Raw genomic sequence first — 26,899 nt, 5'->3', positions numbered from 1 at the left:
TGTTCTTCTAGATGCACCCTTTTCCATTGGGACAAACAAAGCAGCAAACAGAATCTCAGACCTCCCTACACACAAGGAATAGATGTTATAACATAGAGTGGATATTGATCTATGCTTTAATTTGCAAGAGACTATAAAGGTTGATTTCACAATCACAGAACAGAAACTTTGCATGGAATTTGACTCCTAGGGGGGTGGGAGTGTGCTTTAGGGGTGTGAAACCGGGCAACTTGGTGCTACTGAAATGGAGTGTGAAGAAAAAAAATTCAAGCATCAATATTCCCAATAGATGTGTCACTCCTTTCAATGGGAGGTTGGCCCAGCATAGAATGAATGAAACCTGCATTTCTACTAAAACTTTTTATATAAAAAATCTTGAGAACTGAAGGATCCCTTTTATTGGGAGGAGACACTACTACAAAAACTACCTCTACTGTGGATACAGAACTATTTTTATCGTCATTAGTCCCCCACACTATCATAGTCGGTTTGGGAGCTAATGGAAAAACTGATTTTCAAAGTTGTTTGTAGCCATGAACCAACTTTCATGTTATTTTGTTTAAAAAAGATTTTTAGTTCAAGAAAAATACAAAAGTTAACTCTATGCACCAGAAGGCTACTAGGTGGCCACCCATCACCACTCACATAGTTAGACCATTTTATGAGTAAAATGGACTGAAATGGTCAAACTCGCAACCTTATGCTTCGCAATGCCCCCCCAAAAAAAGAAACCACATATGCTTTGTATGCATTTCATATGCAACATGTTAATCATCATTTTAATGAAAATAACCCAATAGGTGTAGAATAGAACATCACAAAATGGATTTACACTAAGAATAAACCTCAGTCAAACCAGCTGAGAAAACCCAACCCCAGGCTCACCCTATAAGTCCCGACCCTTACCTAGGCTGACGACCACTGCCACAATACCCTCTTGTAGGACCACAGTGTTACCAAAGGCTGGCAACCTAGCAATAATTTTTGGGGAGGCCCAGTGAGGGATTCATTTGAATTTTTAAAGTATAGCTACAAATTTGGACCAAATCTATCCTAAACCAACAGTTCTTGGGCTAGAATTGATTGTAAAGATAAGTGATTATCAAAGTCGATAGTACCTCGAACATCTTTTGGTCCTCTAGAGATGACTGAATGGCAGGAACTAGTGGATCTGTTGCCAACAGTGGAGTTACATGAAGAAATGGATACATTGAGCTGGGTTCAGGAAAGATTAGAGAATTTTTCTACCACTTCTTAGTATGATAGTAGAATGCTTGGAGTAAGGAAAGCTAAATTACCATTAAATTTAAAGTATTTTGTGGCAAGTATATAAGGATAGGACTCAATGTGCCAAGCACGTGTTGAAGAAAAATTGGCCTTAAACTTTAGAGTGCAAGAAAACAACTGATCATACAATGTTTAGGTGCACCATTGATGTTTTTGAACTATCTAGTGTGTGAATAGAGATATTTTCAAATGGCATCAGTTCCCTATAAACCTTGGAAGGATGTCAAGAGCAACTGAATCTACAATGCAACAAACAAATAAAGCACAATCTTATTTTCATGCAAGCATGTGAATATTGGATCAGAAGAGTATGCATCTGAGCTTATCTTGTAAAGCTGGTGCCCCAGTGGAATATTTTGCTATCTATAAAAGTTGGACCAAAACCCTTTTATCCAACAATAAATGATTTGATGTTCTGGAAGTCCATGCTGTACAGATCAATGTAAATTGGCATCTAAATAATTATTTCCCCACAAGACAATGCTAAGAATAAAAGTGGTTCCAGAAAATCTAGAATTAAAATATACAAATCAGGATATTTCCTAGACCCTTTTGTTTCAATGGTTGGCTAGCTGGCGGCAGCGGCGAAAAAAAGCCAAAATCATGCCAAATGCCATGCATCAGATGCGTGTTTCCACACCGCGTGGTCAGAAAGAAGTAGCAACCTTTGAATGCCGAATCAACGAGACACAAGATGTGAGAGAATCCCCACTTCACCACACTTGTGAGAAATGCTGCCGCCAGCCGCGGAAATAAGCAAGATCCTAGCTAAGGTTGAATATCCTTCTATAGATTCAATTTTGTTCACCCTAAATATACACACGTCGGCATGTAAATTTTTCCCCACACCACAATTATACAAGCCAAGAGTCCCAAACAAAGATGATTCTCCCTCTGTTGATTCAAACTTTTTATCTAGATCTATATATGAATCCATGAATGACTACATACCAGAAACTTTGCGCTTCGAGATGTCTCTACTGTTGACCGCTAGACCATGACGAGGTTAGGCGCCTCCAAAGAGATGTGGCGGCGCTGTCTAGAATTCTAGGGTGGATGGGGGAGTGGAGATGAGGGAAAAGGGCACGTTTTAGGGTTTTGAAAGGGGGAGGTGGGTGGATTGATAGTGGAGGGAGAAATAGGTAGGTGGGTTGCGATGGAAAAAAGGAAATAATATTGGTGGGTCAAGTGCCAAAGTAGGCCACCTACTACAATAGTACCACCGTGTTAGCACCTTCCCACGTCATAGAGTCAAAAAAAATCCCCACCATATATCTGTGATTATATTGTACAACCATGCAAGATTTACCTATGTAAAATATAATCATGTATTGATAAAGTTTGTGTAGTCAGATGGGCAAGGCGACTTATTTTTGACTGAGTCCTACCCAACCAGATAGAACACTCTAAGGAGGTCAAGATGTACTTCCTTGTCTTGGAGATTTAAACCTGAGAATCGGATAGCATGCCATGCATCCTTAGGGTGGAACCTGGGCTGACCAATTAGGTATGCATGGTATGTAAAAGAATTATACCATTTCAGTTTCCATCATATGTCTAGATAGTACCCGTACATTTGTACAACTAACCTTGTTTGAGACATTTTTGACTGGCACAATGCTAAAGCCTTTAGATCCTCCTAGCAATTGTCACGTTTATTTTGACTATGATATGTGTCATATGGATCTCAAAATAGCTTTCCTAATGGAGACATAAGTGAGGAAGTGTACCCATGGCATAACATGATGGTTTTGTTGGCCTGAAAAATGCTGATAAAATATGCAAACTTCATAAATCTATCTATAGATTGAAGTAAGCATCTCAGAGCTGAAATATCTATTTTCCTAAAGTTTTCTATAAAGAGTTTGGTTTCATCAAGATTGATGAAAAGCCTTGCATTTATAAGAAGGCTAGTGGGAGCATCCTTGCAGTTCTAATCTTATATACGGATGACATATTATTGTCATGAATGATATTGCAATGCAAGAAGTTATTCACTCTTCTTCAAGAGACAATTTATCAATCAAAGATTTAGAGGTAGCTTACATGTTGGGCACAATAAAGATGTATAAAAGATAGATCGAAGAGGCTAATTAGATTAAGCTAAAGCTATAGATTGACAAGTGACCAAAATAGCTCAATATTTAGAATTATAAGAATGGTTTCTCAGCATTGTCAGATGATACTAGTCTTAAAGGGATCAATGTCCCTCAACAATTGAAGAGTAGGACAGGATATGAGTGTTCCTCCACACACTTTGGCTATATGAACCATAATGTATGCATGCTTTGTACATTCCCAGAAATCTCTGCTCTAATTTTTATGAGAAGGTACCAATCAAGCCCTGGTGACCCTCGAAGATTGCTTTATAGAACATCCTCAAGTGCTTTACAAGAACTAATGATATGTTTGTTGTTTGAAAAAAGTAAGAAGAAAGCTCATTAATTTGGTCTATTTGGCGGGTTTCCAAAGCATCTCCCAAGCCGAAGGAACTCTGCTCAAAGATATTTAATAGAGAAGTGATTCTCGGCTTGAAATAAAATGAACTAAAGGGCTGAGAACTGAAAAACTAGCTTCTCCTAGTTCATTTTCTGCACAAAATCACTTCTCTGAGATATTCTCTTCCCACAGAGAGAATCAGGAAGAACTCTAACTAATTGGACCTCAGTGGCTACGCTGACACTAGCTTCCAAAACTAATAGAAATTATTGAAGCTTGGTATTGTATTGCCTCAGTAGACACCCAAAGAAATCTCAATTCCAAGATAGAGGCTAATATACATCATAGCATCTGAAGCTGCAAAGTAGGTCGTTTGAATCAAAAAGTTTGTATTTGAGTTTTGTGTGTGTGATCCCTAGGGCATTGGATCATCTTGTGTTTTGGCTTCGCATGTCTAGTCTCACCCTCTATTGACACTCATTAATGGAACCTTTTCAGTACTATTTTAACGGTATTATCGAACTAATTATAAGTAACCCACCACTTGGCATCTAAAATAACCCGATATTAACATATGTTGTATTTTGGACAGTGTTGCAAAATGACAAGAAATACGATATAAATAGGCGGTTTTGGTTCGATTTCATATAGACATGGACTTTGGACAATGCAAGGAGTCTACACGAGAAAAATAAGCAGCAGCAGGGCCTAAAAGAAGGTGGGCCAATTGGGCCTTAGCCCATTTTGCTATCCAAATGCGTCCACATTCTCTCGAGTCTTCTTTCCTCTTCACACGATACACAGAGGCGACCCTAGAGTGGAAATCCGATCCGCCGCCGATTTGACCAGCACCTCGCTTTTGATGCCCTCGCCGGCGTCGGAGGTGGAGGGACTCTAGTCAATCGGCGGCTGGTCGCGTAGATATATTACATAGTTTAGGCAGGTTCTGTAGTTTAGGGTTTCTAGTGGAGATGAGCTACCCACCAGTTCTTTTGTCCCTCTGAGGTTCTTTTGGTGAAGATGTCGGAGCCATAGTCAAGGACGGCCACCGCGCAATCTCCACCAGTGATTACCTTGTGAGGTATGTCCTATGCAGTCGGGTTGGTGGTTATGGATCCCCTTTCTAGGTAAGCTGTTTGTCGATTGGGGTTGGCCAGTGAAGTGACAGGCGCCAGATCCTAGTTTCTACGACGGAGTGATGGCTTTCAGCCATCTGCTGGAGCGTTTAGCGTCTCAAGCGCATGTCAAGTTTGGCGTGCAACTGATTGGCATTTCAAACTGTAAGTGCTCTTCGTCGACACGGGTATCGGCCTCGAGCTTCATCCTTGGTATGATTCTTCACTGCAGGCGGTGGAAGAGAACCGGGCTGCGGCGGCAACGGTCGACGGCGGCGGAGACCACTGGGAGTACTTCTTTTGAGCTTCAATGTATTTTTCTTTTACTTTCAGGGGTGCTTGTTTAAGGGGCTCGATGTAATTTTCTTTGTATCTTTTCAATAAAACTTCAACCCGGTACACTTAAAAAGAAAAATGCGTCCACATTCGATGAAACGTTCATTCCAAAAGACTTAGGTGAATCATTTGATGGTTTATCAAGCTAATCTCGTGCTCAAGCCAAAGGAAGCTCAAATTTGGAAGATCAAAGTCTCGCAAGAGCAGCAGATATTGTGTAGGCCATATCTCCCACGTCCCAACTCCAATCAGAGAAACTTTGGTGTCTAAACTGATCATTTCGAAAAGATCTCATACATGGATCAAGTGAGCTAGGAAAATCACGTTCTAGTCCCAACCTAAAGGACTACACTTAAGGAAATACACCTTTTCGACTTGAAACACAGTGCTTGTCATGCATGACAGGTGATTGGAAACACTCAAAGACTTTTCAATATAGCCTACTATAACTATAATTAGTGTAGTATATTCAAGGTCTCAATCTCAGATTGCGTGACACCCTATTTTATTCCAAAATCTTTAACATACGATAAAATGTGTTTGACTCTTGAAGTCTTGATACTGATCAGGTATGGCGTCACCCTAGAGTTTCCCTGCCTGCAATTGCATATATCATCATATATCACTAATTTGTTCATACGGCCATCTCTATATTTTTCATAAAGCCTTATACAGTGTTCCCTGTTATGATCTCCTTTTCATCGTCACAACAAAATTATTCTCAAACCAATATGATACAAGATGGGAAAACTGCTTACTTGAAAGACATTGACAAATTACAACGTCGAAGAAGTGCTACTACAATGGCCATACAAGATTGTAAACTCTAGGTGGTGAATGGAAGACTCTGCTCTACTAGACTAACCTAATTTTTCCAAGCCAAGCCATAGAGGTAACAAGTATCCCAATTTCTCTCATCTTAGCCATAGAGATGATTCATGGGGTCATGCTTTTTCCAAGCCAACCTCGCAATTGTAGAATCATGTCCATTTCTCAGTTCTCAAAGTCCCTAAGCAGAATATCAGTAACTCGGTAAGACAGCTTAACATGGAAACAGGTAATACCTATGAACTCTTTCATATTAAAAAAAGTCTTACTATGTCCATTTTTCTCAATAATGAGGAAGTTGCTTCCATGCCAACTAGGGCACACTCACAATCCTGTCCTCCCTGAATGCTGCTAGCTTCAATCTGATGCCGCCTTCCATATTCGGTTATAGACTTCTAGTACTCCGTATCAAACAAATGCAGAAATATCTGGAGTCATGTTACCTTCTCTCTCAATGCATCTGATATGAGCAAAGATAAAATGCGTCATCCAGGAAAATATGCATTGTTCACCTAGTGAATGGAGAAATGGAAACATAAAAGAGAGTAGCAAAAAACATATAGAAAAAGCACTACTGGTGAACTGATCAACAAAAGTCACTTTAATTCATCATACATGTATGTTGCACTCACCAAAAGTCCAAAAGAGATTTTTTTTTCACTATCATGTAAAAATAAAACGGAATCAAAAGGTATGAAAAACAGCTGGGAAAGGTAAAACAACTACACTTAAAAACCAGTGGTTCGAGTTAGACATGAAGGAGCATATCAGACAATTGAAGATTCAAAGGAAGAAAAGGGAGCCAAACATTCAATCAAGTGCAATGGTACTCTTTGTAAATCACATAGCTCCTTTTTATATCTCACTCTAGTTTATCAAAAGAGTCATTTGCTAATTAAATGTATAACTCTTTTTTCCCTCTAATACATGGATTAATTGAAGTAGCGGCATGTTGCAGCTTATTTCCTCCCAATATTCATCAGTATAACATAGCATACTATAATAATAAGTTGATTCAAAACATTTTTATAAAAAATATAACACTTCGCAGAAAACATGAATTAAGAATACGGAAACTATTGAAACATGAAAATACAAAGGCCTAAGAAGAAGAACAGTAATTTAACAATGGCAACTTTGCAGGCATGAACCCTGCTAGGTCAACAAAATACAATGATTATATTTTGCAGCAGCTTAGTTTGAGAAATTTCAAAACATGAGATGAACTGGATTCATATCTTGCCTCCAAAGTCCAAGCTGGACATTCCAGATTTAACAAGGTCAATACTGAATATAAATAATATTTAAAGATATTATTACATTAAAGAACAATAACACGTTTTTTATGTAAATAATAATAAGATTAGAAAGTGCCATACTTATTTTTTCTTGCATGAGAGTAACATAGTCCATACTGTTGTCTCTCCAGATATATGGAAGTACACTTTGATACATATATAGTGTTGGACGGACACCAGCATCTTCCATCCACTGCAACACCTACATAGGCCAAACAAAGGCAAACTATCATCCATCTTTTCCCCCTGTTTCACATATTTCCAATCAAATATTAATCACCCCAATTTTAAAATGCTTATGTTACAGTTGTTGGAGGCAGAATGTTGAATTTGCCACAATTCTAATTTTTACAACAGGACATAATGGATCCAGGTTTCACAACAAAAGACCAAGACAAAAGATGTCAAACAGAAAAAAAATGTATGGAGTTCTTGTCCAAAAGAAAAATGGCAGATCTTTAATACACAATCATCTTATCACAATTTAGCAATTGTAGATGGAATCTAGAGAATGTCGTTCTTTTATCTTTTAAGGGAATCTTTTTTTTGAAGGACCCATCAGCTACTATTCAAATGTAACAATATAGCTGCCTAATGATATGACCTGTATACCTCAATATACTTTCTCCATTTCCCAACAACTAAAAGGTTTCTCAGCAGAACCGTATAAGTAGAAAGGCCCACAGTAGAGCATGAAGTCACCATCTTATAGAACAGCTGCAGGATAGAAAATCATAACAATAAGCTTAGTCTCATCCTTGAAAGAGTTCATGGGGAAGCAGCAACAGGAATTGCACACCCCACAGACAAAGCACCACTACTGAAACTGTTTTCTCTCACAAGTGTACAAAACAAGTCTGTGTGTTCCTCAAGCATCAAATATATTCACAAAAGAAGTGGAGATGAGTTAAAACCAGTATAGATGTCAGTAGTATTCTTAACCCTTGAATCATTTTATTTGGTAGAGACCAGCAATATATATGAGATGCATGGATCTACATGTTGCTGTCGCACATTGGTGGCATTAAAACCACTTCAGTAAAGATTAAGATCATACAAAAGTAGTGATTCCTCTGAAATTAGGAATCTCTCTTTCTGAATTGCTCATGTCAATATTGAACAATACTGTTTTTTTTTAGGATAACATTCACTTGCACCAGTGCAATTACTGACAGGTATGGACTGCGTACTGAAAATAAATGATACCAAGGTACTTAATTCCATCATATGTCGAAGTTGAAAATTATACAAAGAGGTTATAGAACGACACCTATGTTAAAGGGGCCAATTATACCTTCATCATGCTCTCTGTCTTGCCACATTTTCCAAGAAAATTCAAAAGATGGTTTAGTGTGCCAACAGAAATGGATGAGAGGGAGGAATCCAATTGTTCAATTATTTCACTGGCTGTTTTCCATTCCCGTAGCCTGTTGCAGAGCATCAAAGGTCTCCCTAGTTAAACTAGCAGCACTAGTAACCTCTCAAAAGAAATAGAACAAATGAAAAATAGAACATTAAAGATGCATGGAAACAAGACAAAAGCAAGACATGATCCAAATGATAATAGCTAAAGTGCAGACTACAGGGGCTCACTTTCTAAAACTGCAAATGCTCAACTAGTAAAAAAAAAAGACGATGTCACTGAATTACTGAACTATCATTTGAACAGAGTAAGCAAACAAACAGACCCGGTAGCCTCAAACATCAGTTTGTGAACTAAAAAATTTTGATCAAACAGAAATAAGAGAGATCTCACCCACCCCAAGGTTTTATCCTGCTATCTCAAATGGTATCATAATAAATACAAATCGTAATACAAAAGTTCGTCTGCATAATACTATTTAACGTGGCAGAAACCAGAAAGTTACCCACACCTAAATATGTCGTGCAAACTACCAACATTGTGTCACTACATCAACGTATATATGCATTTAACAAGTTAAAATAATAATGGACAGTGAATACTATTTCAACAATAATAAACTAGTTACAGTGCACATGCAACTTAAGACGGTGGATAAACATACATGCTGCATGAAGCTATTATCTCAAAATAAGCCTTTTGGTTCAATGGTATCTGTTTTTGCTTCATGAATTTCATCAACTGAAGGACCCTTTCAGGTTGGCTTCCATTATTCAATGCTTCCATGAGGGATGAACATACAATGGCATCTGGTTGCACATCATTACTTTCCATCTCTTTGAATAGGTCCCACGCTCTCCTCCAGCTCCCTTATGATCCATATGGACACAGGATTAGTTGAAAACTTAAAATTATTGAAACATTTTCTCATCATAAGAGAATCTTACCATCATCGCTATAGGCTTTAATCATTGCAGTATATGTCAAAACATCAGGGAAGCAACCAGATTCTTTCATAGAACTAAAAGTGGATTCTGCTTCGCTTAGTTTTCCCTGAATTAAACGATTGTTAGCATACCAATTCTTTACAGGGAACCAGATAGTTAATGTCAGCAATACTTACTTGTTTGACATATGAACAAATGACGGACGAGTAGACTTCCTTGGTCAAATGAATTTTCAGGTCCATCATGTCTTCAAAAAATTTCAGAGATTCTGCATACCTTCCCAATTTACATGATCCACTAATGAGTACATTGTAAGTTACAGCATCTGGCTTCACATTGCGTGTCCTCATTAATGCGTACAACTCCAAAGCTTTCTCATAATCACCCAAACTTAAATAGCTTCCGATGCCTGAGTTGTAAGCAACTGTATTTAGTTCGATCCCTCGAGACTTAGCTGCTGCAAGAATTGTGTCAATTTTAGTTAGTTGTCTGCAGCGGCCACATGCTGTTAACAGTGTACTTATTGAAACAACATCCGGTTGAATGCCATCTCTCTCCATTTCTTGCAGCAAACTAATAGCTTCCTTCAACATTCCAGTAGATCCATAAGCATCAATAAGTGCATTGTAACTGACTTTGTTTGGTTTGCATGCATTCTTCCTCATCTCATTAAAGACCTCCCTAGCCTTCTCAGGTTGTGCAGATCTACCATAAGCATTAAGTAAGGAGGTATAGGAAACTATATCAGGTCTCAATCCATTTTGCTTCAGTAATTTAAAAGTTTCCAAGGCCTCTTTGTGCATACCATGTGAGGCATAAGCACCCAAAAGTGCATTGTAGGATACAATATTAGGCCTGACACCTTCAGCAACCATCATATCAAAGACTGCCTTGCAATTTTCAGCTTGCCCACAAACAGAATAAGAATACATTATGCTAGTATATGTAACAACATCTGGAGGACATATTGTTCTTTTTTCCCTCATTGAGTTAAACAACTCAATAGCTTCTCCATACTGCCCAACCTTTACAAGGCAATGGATCACAATATTCCAAGTGAATGTATCAGGGGCAACATTAGATGATTTCATAATTTCAAAGTAAGCTATGGCTTTCAAATACTGAGCTCCATTCTTGAAAGCGGACAAAACAATGTTGTGTGTGATCAAATCCGGTCCTACACCATTTTCAGTCATCTTCTTACAAAGCTCTAAAGCTTTCTTCCAGTTACCAGCAGCTCCACATGCATTTATTACATTATTATATGTAGTTCGACTAGGAGGTATCTGCAACAAAAAGGTATCTCTTACAGGAGCAAACTAAACCAACCATGACGTATAATGACTCGGATTATCTATATGATGATGTTTATCATTCAGTAATATTACAGGAGCCTCAAGATGCTAGTTATGTAGAATATCTTTACAAGCATGTAAAGTTCAATTGTTTATTTTTTAAAGCAGTTATCCAGAAAGTCATGCCTTCATAGTAATGTACTTACAGCAGCACGTTGCATATCTTCCATGATGTTGATGGCCCAACGCCACTGGCCAGCTCGAGCATGAGCATGGATCAAAGAGTTGTATGTATCAGCATCAGGTTTGCACCTATGGATATACCATTTAAGTAAAACAAAAAGGCCAAGAGTGATCAGATAATTGTAAGGCTATCATTTAACCAAACTAATGATAAAACAATACAAGAACAAAAGATGCATGTAAATTATATTTTAAGAAGATGTCTTATTGATGTGACATAATAACATTACAACACCACAAATTTTCTGAATGGCAGTCTAATATGCTGAAGCAGTAGACCTCCTACAACAAACTTGTTTTCTTAGTTTAAACAAAAAGCCATTCTAGGAGTGATATGGCTCTATGACTTCTAGTAAGGGTGAAAGAAAATAATAGGTCGATATTGATTAAGGTGTTGAAAGTATGACATATAGCACTCATACCGCCATTCTTGCATCTCAAAAAACAGGCCACGTGCCTGATCAACCTGATTGTGTCTAGCATGTAACCTTATCATCATGCCATAAATGTCATTACGAGCACAGTAATTCTCCTGATTTTTCATCCAGCGGAACACATGTACAGCATGTTTCAAGGATCCAGAAATTGTGATTTCCTACAAGTGATACAAACTGTGTGAGTTCATTATCACTGGAACAGGCTAGCTTGTATTTAGTGAATTTATGGAGATTTTTGGTTAGTTATAAATAAGAACAACAACTTGCAAATGAAGTAGCTACTAGGGGATTCTACCATACACTCTAATAAATCAATATTGGGAGCACAAAAATGATGGTGGCAACTGAATCTTGAGAGAATAACTAGATTTTCTGGACTGAATGAGAAAACCATAGGTTTTGAGACATACTGAAAATCGTGAACAAAGTAAATGGAACTAGCGTACACAATTAAGGACTCCGTGGACAACTAAAATATATCAGCAGAGTTGCCTATGCCACCTGCAAATAGATGCAGGACTATTGTAGTTGAGTCCTTAGATAAAGCGCCAAAAGATAGTTGACATAGAATACTTAAAAGTTAAAACTACTATGATAACTTAACTATCATGTTATCAACAAACCAAGAATCCTTGCATATCGAAATTGAACATATGCCCAACCATGAATGACTCGGACGTCAATAACAACTGGAACTCAAGATGAACTAAACAAAATAAATGCTGTACTATAAGTTCAAGCAACATAGTTCAGTGACGTCCTGCTCCCCTCGCACCAATTTAGTGGCACAAAACTAAATGTGGGCGTGGGTGGGTCCATCTGAGTCACTGAATGTGGGCCAGGGTGGCAAATTACATGCCAATCGTACCAATTTAGCGGTAAAAAGAACTATTTTTTCCGCTCCCCTCGACCCATTTGAATGGCACACCGCACACTACTAGCCAATAGTGGCATCCGCACCAACAGTCATCTCATCGAACACGTAGCAAGCAGGTGGCAAGCAAAGAGAGAACGGGGGGCATACGCGGATGAGGAGCGGGAAATTGCGGCGGGCGAAGCGGCCGGCCCAGCTGTTGAGCACGGCGTCGACGGCGTGCGCGTCGGCGGGGGGCAGCGCGAGCACGCGCGCGGCGGCCTCGGACACCTTCCAGTCCCGCTGCCACCGGGTGCCCTCCACGCGCAGGCGGTGCCGCGCGGGGAGCGACGCGGCGCGGACGCCTTCCACCTCGGCGCGGGCCGCCCGGCGGCCGCGGTCGAGGTCGACGGACACCGCGGGGCGGCGCTCCGCCCAGGGCGGAGGACCGGGCGCGCGGGGCGGGGGACGCCGCGGCGGCGCGCGGACGACGCGCGGGGCCCGTGCGTCGGGGCACGGCGACGGCGACGGCGACGGCGGGGGCGCGGGAGCGGAAGCCATCGGCGGCGCGGCTTTACCGTTGCGGATGCGCGGGGGTTTGGATAGCGCGGGCGTTGGTGAGCTGGCGCGGCCTCCCCGTCTCAGCCATGAGCTTTGCTTCATGTGATTTGATAATGTTATATAAATCTCGGGCCGGGTTGGGCCAGGCTTTTGGGATGGGCTGAGATGGATCGACCTGAAAACCCCAAACCGCCAGTCCAAGCATGAAAACAAAGTAAGTAATTTATTTCTCAATAAGAGCAGCCACAACGTGAGTAGAAGGCGATGCTCCAGTAGAAGAGAGAAATTTCAAACCTCGATTTTGCCATTGCAACTGCCGTTGCTGAGTTGAAAAATGCCAGCACCAATGATAGTACAAGCCCCGATGCTCGATCAGCAGAAAACTATTGTATAGCAAGCCTGTCACGTAGGTGTGCAGAGGAAAGCCGATGAAAAAGAAGAAATGATTGTTTACAATACTATTTCTATCATACTATTTGATTGTGAGATGGATCAGATTTTGGGCATCGATGTCGCACACTGTAATAAAACAAGAGCTAGAGTATCACTTATGTATGTCATGGTGATGAAACCTTCAAGCCTCGTCTACACCGTGGCTGCTTTAAGCGTTACATATTGACCATTAGCCACCCGACCATTATTTTTTCATAAAGATGTTTGGTAGCCTATATAATCTTCTAGTCAGATGCACACAGTGCAATCTATTATATGTTGGTAGTCTGATCGGCTCTACGAATTAGATATATAATGTAACATGAGCACGATATACTATGTATTGCTTTGGTTCCCATGCTCAGCTTGAACATTTCAGGGTCTAAGTAGGGAGAGCATGGAACAATGCAAAAGATGAAAAGAAGCAGCGAGAGGTAAATTTTGGAGTGAGGATGGACGTTAATCTGTTGCCAAAATGTTAACCTTCTTCGAACCCTCGAACGGGCCGGCATCCTGCTCATCAGACCAACGGGCCGGGTCTGGGCTTGCTCTCGCTCACCTCTCTCCCACGGTCCCACCGAACTCGTCTGGCAGGGATCCAGCTGTACCCAACCAACCGAGCCCTCCTCCCCTCCTCTCTCCCCACGGCGGCGGCGACGCGGCGGCGAGGAAAGAACGCGTGCGCCTCTTCCTTCACGACCCACCCCCGCCTCCTCGGCCCGCTCGCGCCCCCCATCGAGCGCTCTCCGCCGGCCAAGGGCGCCTCCGCGCCTCCTTCCGCCGGAGCGGAGCTCGCCGCCTGCCCGGCCCCCCCACCGCGAAGGGGTTCCGTCTCTCGCGCCCGCCGCCGTCTTCGTCGTCCCCCTCCTCCTCGGCGCTAGAGGACCGGCGCGGGGAGGGGATCCATCCGGGCCTGGACAGGCCTCTCCTTCACCTGGTAAGGAACCCTAACCTTGCTTGGCTGCTCGGCCGGATCGCGCCGCGTCCTGTTCGGCGGGATCTTTCATGTGCTGCGACCCGTGAGCCGTGAGCAACCAAATTCAGATTTTTCCTGCTCTACTAGTACGCATTGCTTGTTGCGTGGAGAGGTACTGGTAGAAGCTGGCGAAGTTTGCGAAGAAATTGAATTTTGGGGGGTTCCACTCGATCCCCCCGGCTACACGTTGTGCCAGACCATGTTTGGAGGAGGTTGGGCAAAGCAGGCTGCTTGTTCTGTGTTTCCTCGTGGTTACGTATCGTTCTTGCGCCGCAGCATTATCTGGTATCTGATAGACTCGCTCTATGGGCGCAGATGTATGTTTGGTACTTATAAAAAATTCCGAAAGAGTCAAGCACTCAAGCCATAGTTCACCGTAAAATATGGCCCAAAGATCTATAATCTTTTCTCTGAAGGTCCTGTGTACGTTTAGTGGGATGTGCATGGTTTTTCCATTCCTGCTGACCTGTTTCGTGGCAAATTTCTTATTTAATTGAACAAATTGTAGTGTTTCTGTTCAACTTATGCAACTTCTTGTGTCATGTGTGACCTTTATGACACTAGTAATTGCTTTGTGTTTAACCTAGGTTTATCCTTAAGAGTGGTTTCTTAAGAAATACTCAATTAAATTTGGTTACTTTTGCCATTCATGACTCCTCATCGGGTCCAGTTTTAGTCTTTTAAAGACATCTTTAGGCTGTTAATGTTATAGTAATTTTTTTTGTCGGGATGGATAGCATTTATATGAACCAATTCATGAATTCCGTTATTGCAATTGCTCATTATAGAATGTTTTTAGGATATCTATTTTTTAGTGTCCATGTTCTGTTTGGATCATTTGTAAAGTAGTACATAGCTTACACCAAGCAACATCCTGCACTGTTCCTTTGCAACCACTGTTACCTTGCGTGCTCCAGATCCATGCATCAACTTTACCACATCACTCTGGTGCATTTCAGCTTTCCTGGGTTGACCTGACAAATTATTAGTTTCAATGAGACTGCTTGAATCTTACAACTTAATTTGATCAAACACTATAGTAATAAGTTCTTTTATTGCCAAAGGCACATTCCCATACGCCCAAGCAAAATAGTGCAGATCAATTATATGATGGAAATTCAGAAAGCCGAGGTTCCTTTTGTTTTTCGCTCTAAAGAACTTTCATGCTTCATCATAAGTATATCCCTGTAGCAATATGCCAATAATTTATATGTTTATTCTATTAGTAAAGATTTCATTTCTGGACAGCCAGTTGTTGAACTCAGAGTTAGACAATGGATCTGGAGACAGAGAATCGTCTGGCATCTTTACTACTTGAAGAGGCACGGAGATTACAGATAGAGGCTGACAGGGAAGGTGTTCATGCATATCTACGAAAGCCTAATGTAAGGCATCGTCCAAACTCACGGTTCCTCACAGCGACTGTTCGTGGAGTTCAGCAAGGTTAGCATTGTGGCATTCCCTTGGTGTTAGTTGCTTGAATGATGCATCTGCATCTTCAATTTATTGAATCATTGCCACTCTTTTTTCTGTATTGTCTATGTTTGCGAAGGAAATCCTGTAGAAACTTACCAAACTAGGGGGAAAAACAGTTGGATTCATGTAATCTTGTAGAAATTCTAATTTGGTTATTTAAAAGTATATTGACGTCACATTCTTAAGGGTCAAAAGTATTATTGGCCCTGTGTCACAATTTTTTTATTGACATCAAATAGATCTTTAGTAAGTCTGAATTGAAATATGTTGTTGTACTGCAGCAAACCGTGTTGTGGAGATCAATGAAATGTGGCGTGCTAGGGAAAAGGAGCTGGAGTTGGAGTCAAAGATGAAAGGCAGAAGTAAAGATTGTGATGATTCTAGAGGCGAGAAGCGCAAAAGTGAAATGAGAAACCATAGCTCCAGCTCAAGGGTTGAACAAGAAGGGACCACTTATAGTACTTCTTACTCAGACCAGGAGGATGGTCTCAAGGAAGACGAAATTGAAAGATTTCTTCATTCAAGGTCAGTTAGAATATCCATTATTTTCTTTAATGCAAGAAATATCCATTATTTTCTTGATGTAACACCTGCATATAACTGATATTATTTTACTCATAATCGTCTATGAAAAAACATGCAATCTATATACATCTTCGATAGTACTCCCTTTGTCCATCAATCAATGATAGGTGTAATTTGTTTTTGTAAAAGTTAAGCTTTTGTAGATTTTGACCAACAATGAGTTAAATTATATGCATGTTCGATATACAAAATTTGTATCAATATATTTCTATATGGAATACCTTTAGGATGATGTTCATTTTTTTAGCAATTGAAAATATAGTTAGTTAGATTATTTTGTATAGCAATATAAGTACCACATTATTCTGTCTATGAATGCTATTATGCTATTATATTATGTATTTAAATTTGTTAATGATGTAAACCTTTCCATGCGTTACCTATTTCCTTGTGTTGCTTAACAAGTGTATTGTTGCTATTTTGTTAGGGTGAAACGAGGACGTGGGGCCATTGGTTCTAGGATGGACGAGCCTGGTCCATACCTTGATTCTTCATCCCGTTGTCATGAAAACGGACCTAGTCCTGATATACGTTTGGAAGAAAAATGGGAACGTCGAGTACAAGGCCCAGAAAAGCCTTTGTTTTTGAGGTCCAAGTCTCCTGATGATCATTGGTGCAAGGAAACGTTGGACGGAAGGGGATCGAGCTCTGAACCACAGAGCAAGAAGGAAAAGAAAAGGAAGTCTGAGAAAAAAGAGAAGAGGGATAAAAGGAAGGAAAAGGACACGAAGAAATCCAAGCATCGCCATCACCACCATCACAAAAGCCGAAGAAGGGAGTGAATGAGTGGTCTTGCCTGTTAGCGAGATAGAAATGTACACAATGGTTCTGCCCTGAAAGTGGCAGTGACCTGATTGTTGCTGTAACTTGAAACTGTATTGTATAGAGAACTTGGCATTGTGTAGATTGTGGAATGGACTATGCTTCTTATAATACCACGTTGTTGCAATTTCACATTGTCGTTGAGATTTTATCACTTTGCATTAACAGTATTAACACTATGAATTGCTTGACACAACACAGATGACCTAACACTTCTATTATTTCTTCTGGTCTAGGTGCATGAGAAGGTGAGGCAAACGAAGAAGGTGGTTTGTGCAGAGCCAGTTTCAGATAGACATCCTCCATCTCTGGCCTAAACTGAGGAGAAGTTTGCAGGCAAGCAAATGCCAGTTCCACAAGAAGAGCAATTTCGTTCTCTTCTACAATTGTTGGAGATGATTGGCGCTTGTCCAACATATCCTCCATTACAAGCTCCCGATGCTGTTCCCTGGAAGCAAGGTACTGTATCTCTGAGGTGTACATCCCCATCACAATCTCCAGCGCAACGACACCGAAGCTGTAGACATCGCATTTCGTTGTCACCACTGATGTGTAAGAAAAGCTCTGCATCAAAAATCAAATTAAAGAACAAATCAATAATCAAACATGAAACCAAACTGCAGTATATTTGATATTCGTAAATGGTAACAAGAATATATTTGCAATGTAGAAGAAAGTAACTGACTACATACCGGGGGCTATATAACCATATGTTCCTACTAGTTCGCTCCAATTGGATGAATCGGGTTTTAGCATCCTTGCTATTCCAAAATCTGAAACACAAGCCAGCCTTGAAATCTGCATCTAGCAAGATGTTGTTACTTGTTATCCATGGTGCAAGTAGTAGATAGCTTGAGCCCCGTCTTTTGCAATGGCAACTCGCTTCTGCCAGTCTAGTTCCTTTGCAAGCTCCTCATTTTGCAAGGTAGCATGAAGATTTCCTCTCTCGATGTAATCATATACTAGAAACTTGTACCTTGTATGAGAGCAAAATCCATACAGCTTGCCGATGCTTCTATGCCGTATCTTCGTCAGCACTTCACTTCAATTTCACTAAGGAATCTCTTTTCATCAATCGTTTGTTCATCTGTTTGATGAAGTTTTTTCACTGCAGCCAATCTCCCTCCTTGAAGATGAGCTTTGTAGACAGTGCCATAGCCCCCTGAGCCTACTATACATCTTTCACTGAAGTTTTCTGTAGCTGCGTTAATATCTTCAAATGCTAGTTTTCCATCAAAATTCCACACTGAAAGCACATCTATTCTATCTGTGTACATAGTGTTTTGCTGCATGCTCCTTTTGTGAATAGTCGTAGCAACAGCAAAAAGTGCAAGACTAGTAGCTACACACAGGGGGATATAAATTGCAAGCACCATTGTTTGAATCCCTCCTCTGATATTCCATTTCTGAAGTTGAAGAGCATGTTGGCAGGCCTGAGATATTGCCACACAAGCCTTTGTTGTGCAGGAACCATCCTATTGTGGCATTGTGGAATAGTCGTCCTATTGGAAGAGGCCCTCCCAAGCTGTTGTATGACACATCAAGTGTTGACGGACTTAACCATGCCAGCAATGGATTTCGGAATGCTTCCACTGAACTGATTATGGGAGAGGTTCAAGAGCTCCAACATCGCCAAGTTCCCAAGCTGTGCAGGTAGCTCACCTGTGAGTTTGTTGCCGCTGGCATCCAACACAATGTGCAGGTTCCTCAGGTTACCAATGGACGCTGGCAAATCTCCACTCAACCTGTTATGGTTAACCATCAAGGATTCTAGCTTAGTGCAACTCCCAATCTCTTCCGGCATCGACCCGTTCAACTTATTCACAGATACTGCAGTTCACTCATACGACCGAATTCAGGCGGTATATTTCCCGACAATTGGTGCTAAATTCCGCTGGTATTTCGACGTTCAACTTAGCTGGTATATCTCACTCTTAGCTGGTTTGAGTACAAATCCAGTACGTTCAACTTGGCCAGCAACCCAGTCTCTTGGGGAAGGAAACCTGGCGAGATAAAGTGCATTCAGGTCAGCAAGATTTGGCAGGATACTCAACCTGTTCTGACCGAGGTCAAGTTTCCTAAGGTTGCCTAGTGAAGATGGTACGGGCCCTGATAGGTGGTTTCCGCTGAGGTGGATGTATCTTACTTTGGTCAGGTTGCCAAGGCTTCAGGTCCGTACATGGCCCAGTGCAAGTGGGCCGACGGCATCAGATCCCCAAATTTTTGGGCCGCTACAAGGTACAGGCCCAAATGGCCAGTAACCTAACCTGCCTGTTGATTTCCATCGACCTGTTACGTCCATCTGGCCTGCGTGCCCTTGTGTTTCTCTGCGAAGTCGAACCGACGCTACCGCCTTGGTAGCCGATTCGTCATCGATTCATCGTCAAAACCTTACGCCGCCTCGGAGCACGCCGACTTACCGAGGCGCCGCGCCGCCGCCGTCGCCGGCCGCCGCAATATCGCAGCCTCGCAGAGTCGCAGGGAGCAGGCCTGGGGCTGGCAGGGAAAAGAATCAGTCGGCCTATAGGAGCGCTGCGTGCGTGACCTGCAGGCTGCGGTCCTTCACGGCCTGCATCATGCTCAAACAGCGGGCTCCTCCGCTGGGAGTGGACGTCGTCACTGGAATCGAATGCCGCCGCCGTCTGGAGCGGGCGTCGTCCCCGGGATCGAGCGCCGTAGCCACCTCAGGCGGGCGCTGCATGGAGAGGGTTCCACTCGCGGTCCGCTGGCGCCAGGAGTTGATGCTGCAGGGAAGGTAGAAGAGGTGCCGCCGTCCGCCAAGCGAGGCGCCGGCCGGGCACTGCTCGTCGTGATCTTATTTTTTCCGGTTGCAAAGGAGCCGGCTCGACCTTAGTATCTTTTAGTCCATTCCAATAGCTTTTTATTAAAATTGAATATAATATTCGGTATAGTGTCCCATAGTAAATTACCACAATCTTATAGTATCTTTTGGCAAAGATATCTTTTTTTAGTGTCTTATGGCAAAAAACCACACTTCAAGAGTATACCCCGGCTAATTTTGCCTAGAAAATATGAATGCGGTAATGAAAAGCGTAAGAGGAAAAGAATTGAACAGTTTGCTCAGACTCAAATTTTGAAAGATAACTTATCATGATTGACTCTCAAGCCATTGGCAGCTACTCGTTTGGAGAGTCGTGTTGACAGTGTAAAGGCTATAAGGTTCCAAATGCAGGATAGAAGCTTTACTCGAAGTATCAGATACTGATAATAATACAACAATATTCAATAAAGCTAAATTCTTGGCGAACAATGAGCTTGGTGACTTTGAATTTACGGTGGCAATAATTATCTGGTATGAAATATTATCTGTTGTTAATTTGATCAGCAAACATGTACAAGCAAAGGATATGCTTATTGATGTTGCAATTAAGAGTGGTGATAATTCTGATATTGATGGCAAAATGTTACATGTGGCGTTGAAGTTTCTCCAAGAATTTATTCCTAAAAGAAGATATGGGGCCTCTTGATATTCTAAAGTTTGTGAAACGGATGGCTGTTTTCCTAATGCCCAAATTGCATATAGAATTTTATTAACTATTCCGGTGACAGTTGCACCCGCAGAGCGAAGCTTTTCCAAAGTGATGTTGCTAAAGATCTACATGCGTACTACTATGAAGCAAGAAAGTCTCAATGGATTGGCGACAATTGCACTAGAAAGTGATATTTTGAAGAATATTAAATATGTAGATATAGTTAAAGATTTTTATTTGAAGAATACTAGACGAATGTTGCTTTTTCATAGAAGTTAAAAAGATATCGGTAAGGAACACTTGTTTTTTACTCCTTTTACATGATACTATTACATAAAATCATCTAAATATATTCTAATTATTTATAATTTTCTACATATAAAATTTTCATTTTATATTTCGCTCCGGGGCCTCCCAAACTGAGGTACTGGCCTGCAAGGCTTTCAGGTATTTGGCCATCCAACAAGTTGCCGCCCAAGTGCAAATCATCTGGACTGGCCAGCACTTTCAAGCTCTCGATAATCTGCTCATGCCTGCAAAAAGATGTATTCCAGTGTAAGCAGAGAAGATAACTATTCTGGCTATAACAAAAGATTATTCAAACTACATCACATTAGTCAAGAGCAAAACGTGTGAAGAAAATATGTTATGAATCTACAATCAACATGGTGTATACATGGACAAAGCAACTTACACATTGACGTGATTGGTCATCATCATAAGGGTTCCGGACACTGAATCGATCCGGGCATCCAGTTTTGAGCTCCTAACCAAGTTCATTATCCACAACTCTGCCTCATCGTAGCTCATGTTCAGCTTCTGTGCAAGCATGCTGTCCATTCCAATAACATAACAGGAACATGTTAGAATGTTAACAGCCAAGTTCCTATATGGTCCATAGAATAGAATGCAAACCAACAGGTTCTAGTCAACAAAACAAATGCTGCTTCCCAAACTGCACAGAACACATTGTTATTTACTATCCCTTAGGACAATACATTTGTGGTTAACAACAGGATCTGATTTAAGCTACCAATATACTACAGAATAATCCAATCAAAAAGTAGGTACAGAACCGGTGGAGTGACAAACAATTCCTAACAGAAAGCATGCCCAGACTTTATGATTGTGTTCCCACTAAATAATTATTGCAAGAGATATTTTCCATGCCATTGTAATGAACTGTCAGAAAAAAGAACATACCCGATATCAATGCACCGATGAATACGGCAGTAAGTCTCAAAAATAAACAGACGAGCACTTTCAAGGAACTCATCTCTCAAAGGGACAGTGACGAAATTTCCTTCTTCAATGCGCTTTCCCAGGAAAGGATCATTCAAAATAATCTAGAAAAGTACACATTTAAACATAAAGAAGGTACATTAGGTTGTTTGACAGCATATCATAAAATGATCATTGCGTATTGTTGGGACAGCAATGCAGACAAGCATATTATAAGCCCTCAGAATCCTAGCTCATTTAAATTATTCAAATAGGATATATTACTATACAGCTTCAGCATGCTGAGATTCCTGGAATGTATGATACATCTAAGATACTAAACTTGGAATGGACAAAACATTTTACCTGGGCGACATACAAAAGAATGATGTTTTGCAAAGAAAATGATTCATTGTCTTTAAAGATTTTCTATATCCCGAGAAGCACACATTTAAGTTCAAAAATTTCTGGCGATAAAAATTGAGAAAACCATCCTTGAAGTTACCTGCTCGCACTCCATGAGTTTCTGTTGAGCACCATCAAAATCATAGTTGACATATAAGCATTCCAGAAATTCCGTTATGGGGTCCTTGTAGCTATGCTGCTCCTGCTGAATGACTTTAATCAGCTCTTTAAGCATATTCCTTCTCCTTTTGTTCACAACAACTGCAGTAGCTAGGTATCTCAGGAGATGGTGTGCATTTGTCTGAATAGCATTCAAGTACCTGGGCAAGAAACAAGTGAGTAGGCAAATTGACTCCTGAGAATTTAACCTTAACGCCATATCAAAGAAGAAAATAGTACCAACATCGAACAGGATTGCTGTACCAGTAAAAGTACACAGTAAGAGAATAATTTTGAATCAAGATTAGATTTCCCAAAAACAAGCTATTCAAAGCCTATAAACAACTTAGTTCTATATTTCCGTGCATTGATACATTCAAGAGGTTACTCTCTCAACAGAAAACGATGCCTTCACTGACTATTGAATCAAAAGATTTATGAGCATCTAGACTGCAATGCAGATATTTGGAAGAATTTTCCAATGTTTGTCTCACTGTTGCTACTTTCTAAACTACTATGCCAGAATGCTACCATCTGTAAGTTTGTTGCAACATAAGACAATGGAACTATGTCATTTTAGATTTTAACATACAAACCTGTCCTGGAAGAACAGATCAATGATCCCATTTCTACCATTTTCATGGTTGAAGAAGATGAAGAGAGCCCAATGCATCAGCCATATCCTGTTCTGGAGCTGATTCAGAGGTGATGAGAAGTTCTGCCAAAAAAAAACAGGAACAAAACAAGTTAGTAATATAATGTAGATAAACAACAAAGAACAAAGTATAAAGCGTTAAGAGGAAAACCTTTGAATCAATTATCTCCTTCAAGCGGTTAAGTTCTTCCAAAGCTACATCCCAGTTCTGCATCAGGATTTCTGCTGCCAGCTTTCCCCAAAGGGCACTCACACTCCTCTCACTGTTTGTGCACAAAGCACGATACTGGTACAAGTAGTCAGCAGCCCCTGAGTAATTACCACACTCAAACTGAAATTTGGCATACTGATACAGAGCTTCAATCTGGTCTGGACCAATCTGCATTGTTAACAAGGATTGAATCAGTTGATTAGTATACAACATGCTAGAACAATACAGTTGCACAGCATCGACGTTCCATCTGAGTTCTGATCTTAGTTACTATGCATTTAGCTGCAACAGTTCTTCAGAAAAATTTTGACTCCGGAATTATATGCCAATTTGCAAGCACTAACCAAAAAATACATGGGAACCTCAAATGAAACTAATAAGCACTACATATTCCCAGATTTTAGGACATCTACACTAGAACATATTGAACTATGCAAGCTACCGAATTAAACACATCTCACAATCTAGTGATGTGATCTGTAAAGAAGGAGCATCAGTCTGCATCCAACTAATCAAGATTCCCTCACAACAAAGTACAGAGCTAGGGCCAAATTCCATGCTAATTATATGAATCCACATGTAGAAACAGTACATAAGCTATCCCCAAAGATTTTCTCACTGTAAGAGCAAATCATTTTCAGTTTTCCTAATGACACGGAATCCTACCAGCCCAAAACTATCTCGAAAACGGAGCATCAGTAGAGGTGGGAGGAAAAAAAACCCGGACCTGGTATCGGTCCTGGAGCATGTGGATGTTGTACTGCTTGTCGGGCCTGAGCTCCTGCACGAGCTGCGGATTCTGGAGGAAGGTGACGAGCGGGGCGGCGGCCTCCTCGAGCGACCTGAGCCTGGAGACGACCTCGGCGCGGCGGCGGACCATGTCCTCGGGGACGTCGTCGGTGCCGTGGAGCGACTTGTGGATGTCCATGGCGTAGTCGACCATGTTGGTGCCGCTGAGGAGGCGGATCTTGGCCTCGAGGATCTCCGGCTCCGAGTAGAGCTGCCGCTCCTGCAGGAACTCCAGCAGCGGGAACACAAGGTGGCGATCCATCTGCGCCGCCAGCAGCGCGGTGAGGTCGTGCTCCGCCATGGCCGGTGCCACGAGCTCTCCTCCCCGCCTCCCGGGGAGCGGCTAGGGTTAGGGTTTCGAGGGGGTGGCAGCTCGGGGAGGGAGGAGACGAGGGAGAGGGGAGACGAGATGGGCCGGTGTTGGGTTTTTATGGTTTTGTAGATCGGCTGCCGATCGTTAACGCCCCATGTATAAACGGACGGTCAGATGAGGCCGTGCTTCGGATCAGTCGTTCCTATGAAAAAATCCTGATGCGCCCTTTAAAACTGAGGATGTAAGCAGGATCTTGGAAAAAAGCATAGTTCCGAACCATCCACTCATTTTAAGTAACGGCAGGAGAACTTAAAATTAGTTTAAAATATAATAAAATTAAATGTTTAAAATATCAATTACAATATTTTGATAAAATAATATATTCACGGTATCTTTATTTGTTTTCGCATCTACACGTCATGAATACATCCATCAAATTTTAGCTGAAAAATATTTAGGGACTCACTCAATCTCTTCAAACTCGCTCCGCGTCATTTGCTCTAAGCTGCGTCTGTGCATATGAAAATAAAATAAATAAAAAACTCCATTGGATAGGTGATTGTAGCCCGTTATTTTTCTTTATTCATTGGTATCCGACTCTCAGTTGGTATTAAACCCTTCTCTCTTCTTGGCAAGGGCAGATATAAGAAAGACGTACGAAGGATACTGTAAGGTCCTTTGCCCCACTTAATTTATATTATTCAGTTTACTTGAATCTATTCTTTTTGAGACTATGAAGGTATAATCGAATTTTGATTTGGATATACGGTTATGGAACTATTGATTTTTTTTCTTAGAATTGAGATTGATCATGCAAGGCAACTGTGGGACGAAGTCACGTTCTTTTTTGACACACATGCAGATGTGTGCGGGAGGGGAAGCTGAGTTGTTTCCATTTCAATCTGACGCATGACGCAGTTGGATAAAAATAGAAAGTGTTAGGGTGTGTTTGGTTGGGGAGCGAATTGGAACGGAGCCGCTCCGCTCCTCTTTTCTGTGTGTTTGGTTGTAACTGAGAAAGAGTGGAGTGGCTCTGCAAGCCAAAAGATGGGAATATTCTCCTAATATCCGGAACGAAACGGCTCCTCCGAAACCACCGGACGCGAGCGCTCCCATTCTTGCTCCCGCACCCAAGGGCTACGGGTACCGCTCACCCCCGACGCCCACCTCCTCCCGCGCCGCCGGTGGATCCCGCCCCCCCCCCCTCCGGCGGCGGTGCCTGCTCTACCCGAGCCCCTGCCCGCTCCGCCTCGAGCGGCCGGTGGCGCTCGCCGCCGCCGCCCCGGCAGGGCGGGCCGCGGTGCCCGCTCCGCCCCGAGCCCCTGCCCGCTCCGCCTCGAGCGCCCGGCGGCGCCTGCCCCCCCTCCCGCAGCGGTGCCCGCTCTGCCCCGAAGCGGCCGGCGGCACCCGCTCCGCCCCGAGCCCCTGCCCGCTCCGCCTCGAGCGCCCGGCGGCGCCTGCCCCCCCTCCCGGGCAGCGGTGCCCGCTCCGCCCGCCGGTGGTGCCCGCCCCCCCCCCCCAAGCTGACCGCATCCCAGCTGGCTTGATTTTTGATTTTTTGTTTTAGGTTCCTGCACTGCGATTTTGATTCAGCCACTAATTCTTTGTTTCTCATTGGCAATTGGGATTAATTAAGCCGCTTGTGTCCTTGAACAATATGCACTTTGGATTAATTCTATATATTATGTCATGTTGAAACTCAGTTAATTCTATTGCATAAGTATATGAGCATTTTAACTGAAATATGGTGAAATATGGTGGTAAGTTCACCCCAAGAAGGAGGAGGTAACTGCACTTGCATGCTCTCCAACCAAACACAGAATGGAATGGTTCTGCTCTAGCTCACTCTCCAACCAAACAAAAAATGGAGTGACTCCGTTCTGCTTACCAAACATAAAACGGAGCGGCTCCATTCTTAGAAATTGGAATGGAGTTGTTCCATTCTAATTGCCTCCCCAACCAAACACACCCTTAGGGGCTCTCCAGCTAGGAGAGACCTCTCGTGTAGTTGCCTCAACTCCCTGTTATGGCTCACCTTCTCCGGTGGTGAAGATTTTCTTCAAATATGCCATGTAGGTCCGTGCATTGATCAGAGAAGGCCTTATGCACCTCCTGTCTCCTTAGCCTATATAGAAAAAAAAATATATGTGTAGATAAAGAGTCATATAAAATATGCCTTGTCTAAAGGATGAGCAAATAACTCGGTGACAGCCCACCTTTTCTGTAACAAAATATCAAATAACAAATTAAAGTTTCAGAATTTTAACTAAAGAGCACAACTAAACTCGGTACACAATCGCAAAAGGACAACACATAATCAGATTGTACACAGGATGGTTAGCATCAAAATTTCATTTCTGAT

General features: G+C 41.8%; 3 protein-coding genes across 6 annotated transcripts in view; 1 reads left to right on the top strand and 2 right to left on the bottom strand.

Annotated features, from left to right (window-relative positions):
• The window catches only part of LOC112881980 (eukaryotic translation initiation factor 3 subunit E-like), an 88,184-nt gene extending 63,554 nt beyond the window's left edge, over positions 1–24,630 (bottom strand). The window contains exons 1-7 of one of the 2 annotated variants that reach the window (XM_025946916.1): positions 24,163–24,628; positions 23,376–23,603; positions 23,166–23,287; positions 22,511–22,730; positions 21,988–22,130; positions 21,479–21,616; positions 21,030–21,317 (exon numbers count right to left, since the gene is read on the bottom strand). In XM_025946916.1, coding sequence (XP_025802701.1) covers positions 21,143–21,317; positions 21,479–21,616; positions 21,988–22,130; positions 22,511–22,730; positions 23,166–23,287; positions 23,376–23,603; positions 24,163–24,525 — 1,389 coding nt within the window. In that variant the 5' untranslated portion in view covers positions 24,526–24,628 and the 3' untranslated portion in view covers positions 21,030–21,142. Of the gene's footprint in view, positions 1–21,029; positions 21,318–21,478; positions 21,617–21,987; positions 22,131–22,510; positions 22,731–23,165; positions 23,288–23,375; positions 23,604–24,162 lie in introns of those variants that run through there. The other variant, XM_025946920.1, reaches the window with a different exon arrangement.
• LOC112881978 (pentatricopeptide repeat-containing protein At2g41720-like) lies at positions 5,798–13,135 on the bottom strand. 2 transcript variants are annotated; one of them, XM_025946912.1, is made up of 11 exons: positions 12,613–13,135; positions 11,574–11,746; positions 11,115–11,220; positions 9,790–10,899; positions 9,614–9,719; positions 9,331–9,535; positions 8,598–8,730; positions 7,916–8,020; positions 7,385–7,505; positions 6,275–6,517; positions 5,798–6,186 (listed from the first exon to the last, which is right to left on the bottom strand). In XM_025946912.1, the coding sequence occupies exons 1-10, from the start codon at positions 13,102–13,104 to the stop codon at positions 6,414–6,416; spliced, it is 2,655 nt and encodes an 884-aa protein (XP_025802697.1). In that variant the 5' UTR covers positions 13,105–13,135; the 3' UTR covers positions 5,798–6,186; positions 6,275–6,413. The 2 variants fall into 2 exon arrangements, with proteins under 2 accessions (XP_025802697.1, XP_025802698.1); XM_025946913.1 differs by having other exon boundaries at positions 6,275–6,465; positions 12,613–13,129.
• LOC112881982 (protein FAM133-like) lies at positions 14,020–17,425 on the top strand. Of its 2 annotated transcripts, none has more exons than XM_025946922.1 (4): positions 14,020–14,371; positions 15,663–15,853; positions 16,168–16,411; positions 16,899–17,425. In XM_025946922.1, exons 2-4 carry the CDS (start codon positions 15,685–15,687, stop codon positions 17,251–17,253), a joined length of 768 nt encoding a protein of 255 aa, XP_025802707.1. In that variant the 5' UTR covers positions 14,020–14,371; positions 15,663–15,684; the 3' UTR covers positions 17,254–17,425. The 2 variants fall into 2 exon arrangements, with proteins under 2 accessions (XP_025802707.1, XP_025802706.1); XM_025946921.1 differs by having other exon boundaries at positions 15,659–15,853.
• Positions 24,631–26,899: the final 2,269 nt, after the last annotated feature.

This window comes from Panicum hallii, chromosome 2, assembly GCF_002211085.1.
Source record: "Panicum hallii strain FIL2 chromosome 2, PHallii_v3.1, whole genome shotgun sequence".
NCBI classification, from domain to species: Eukaryota; Viridiplantae; Streptophyta; class Magnoliopsida; order Poales; family Poaceae; genus Panicum; species Panicum hallii.
This window is presented reverse-complemented; position numbering and strand designations above follow the sequence as displayed.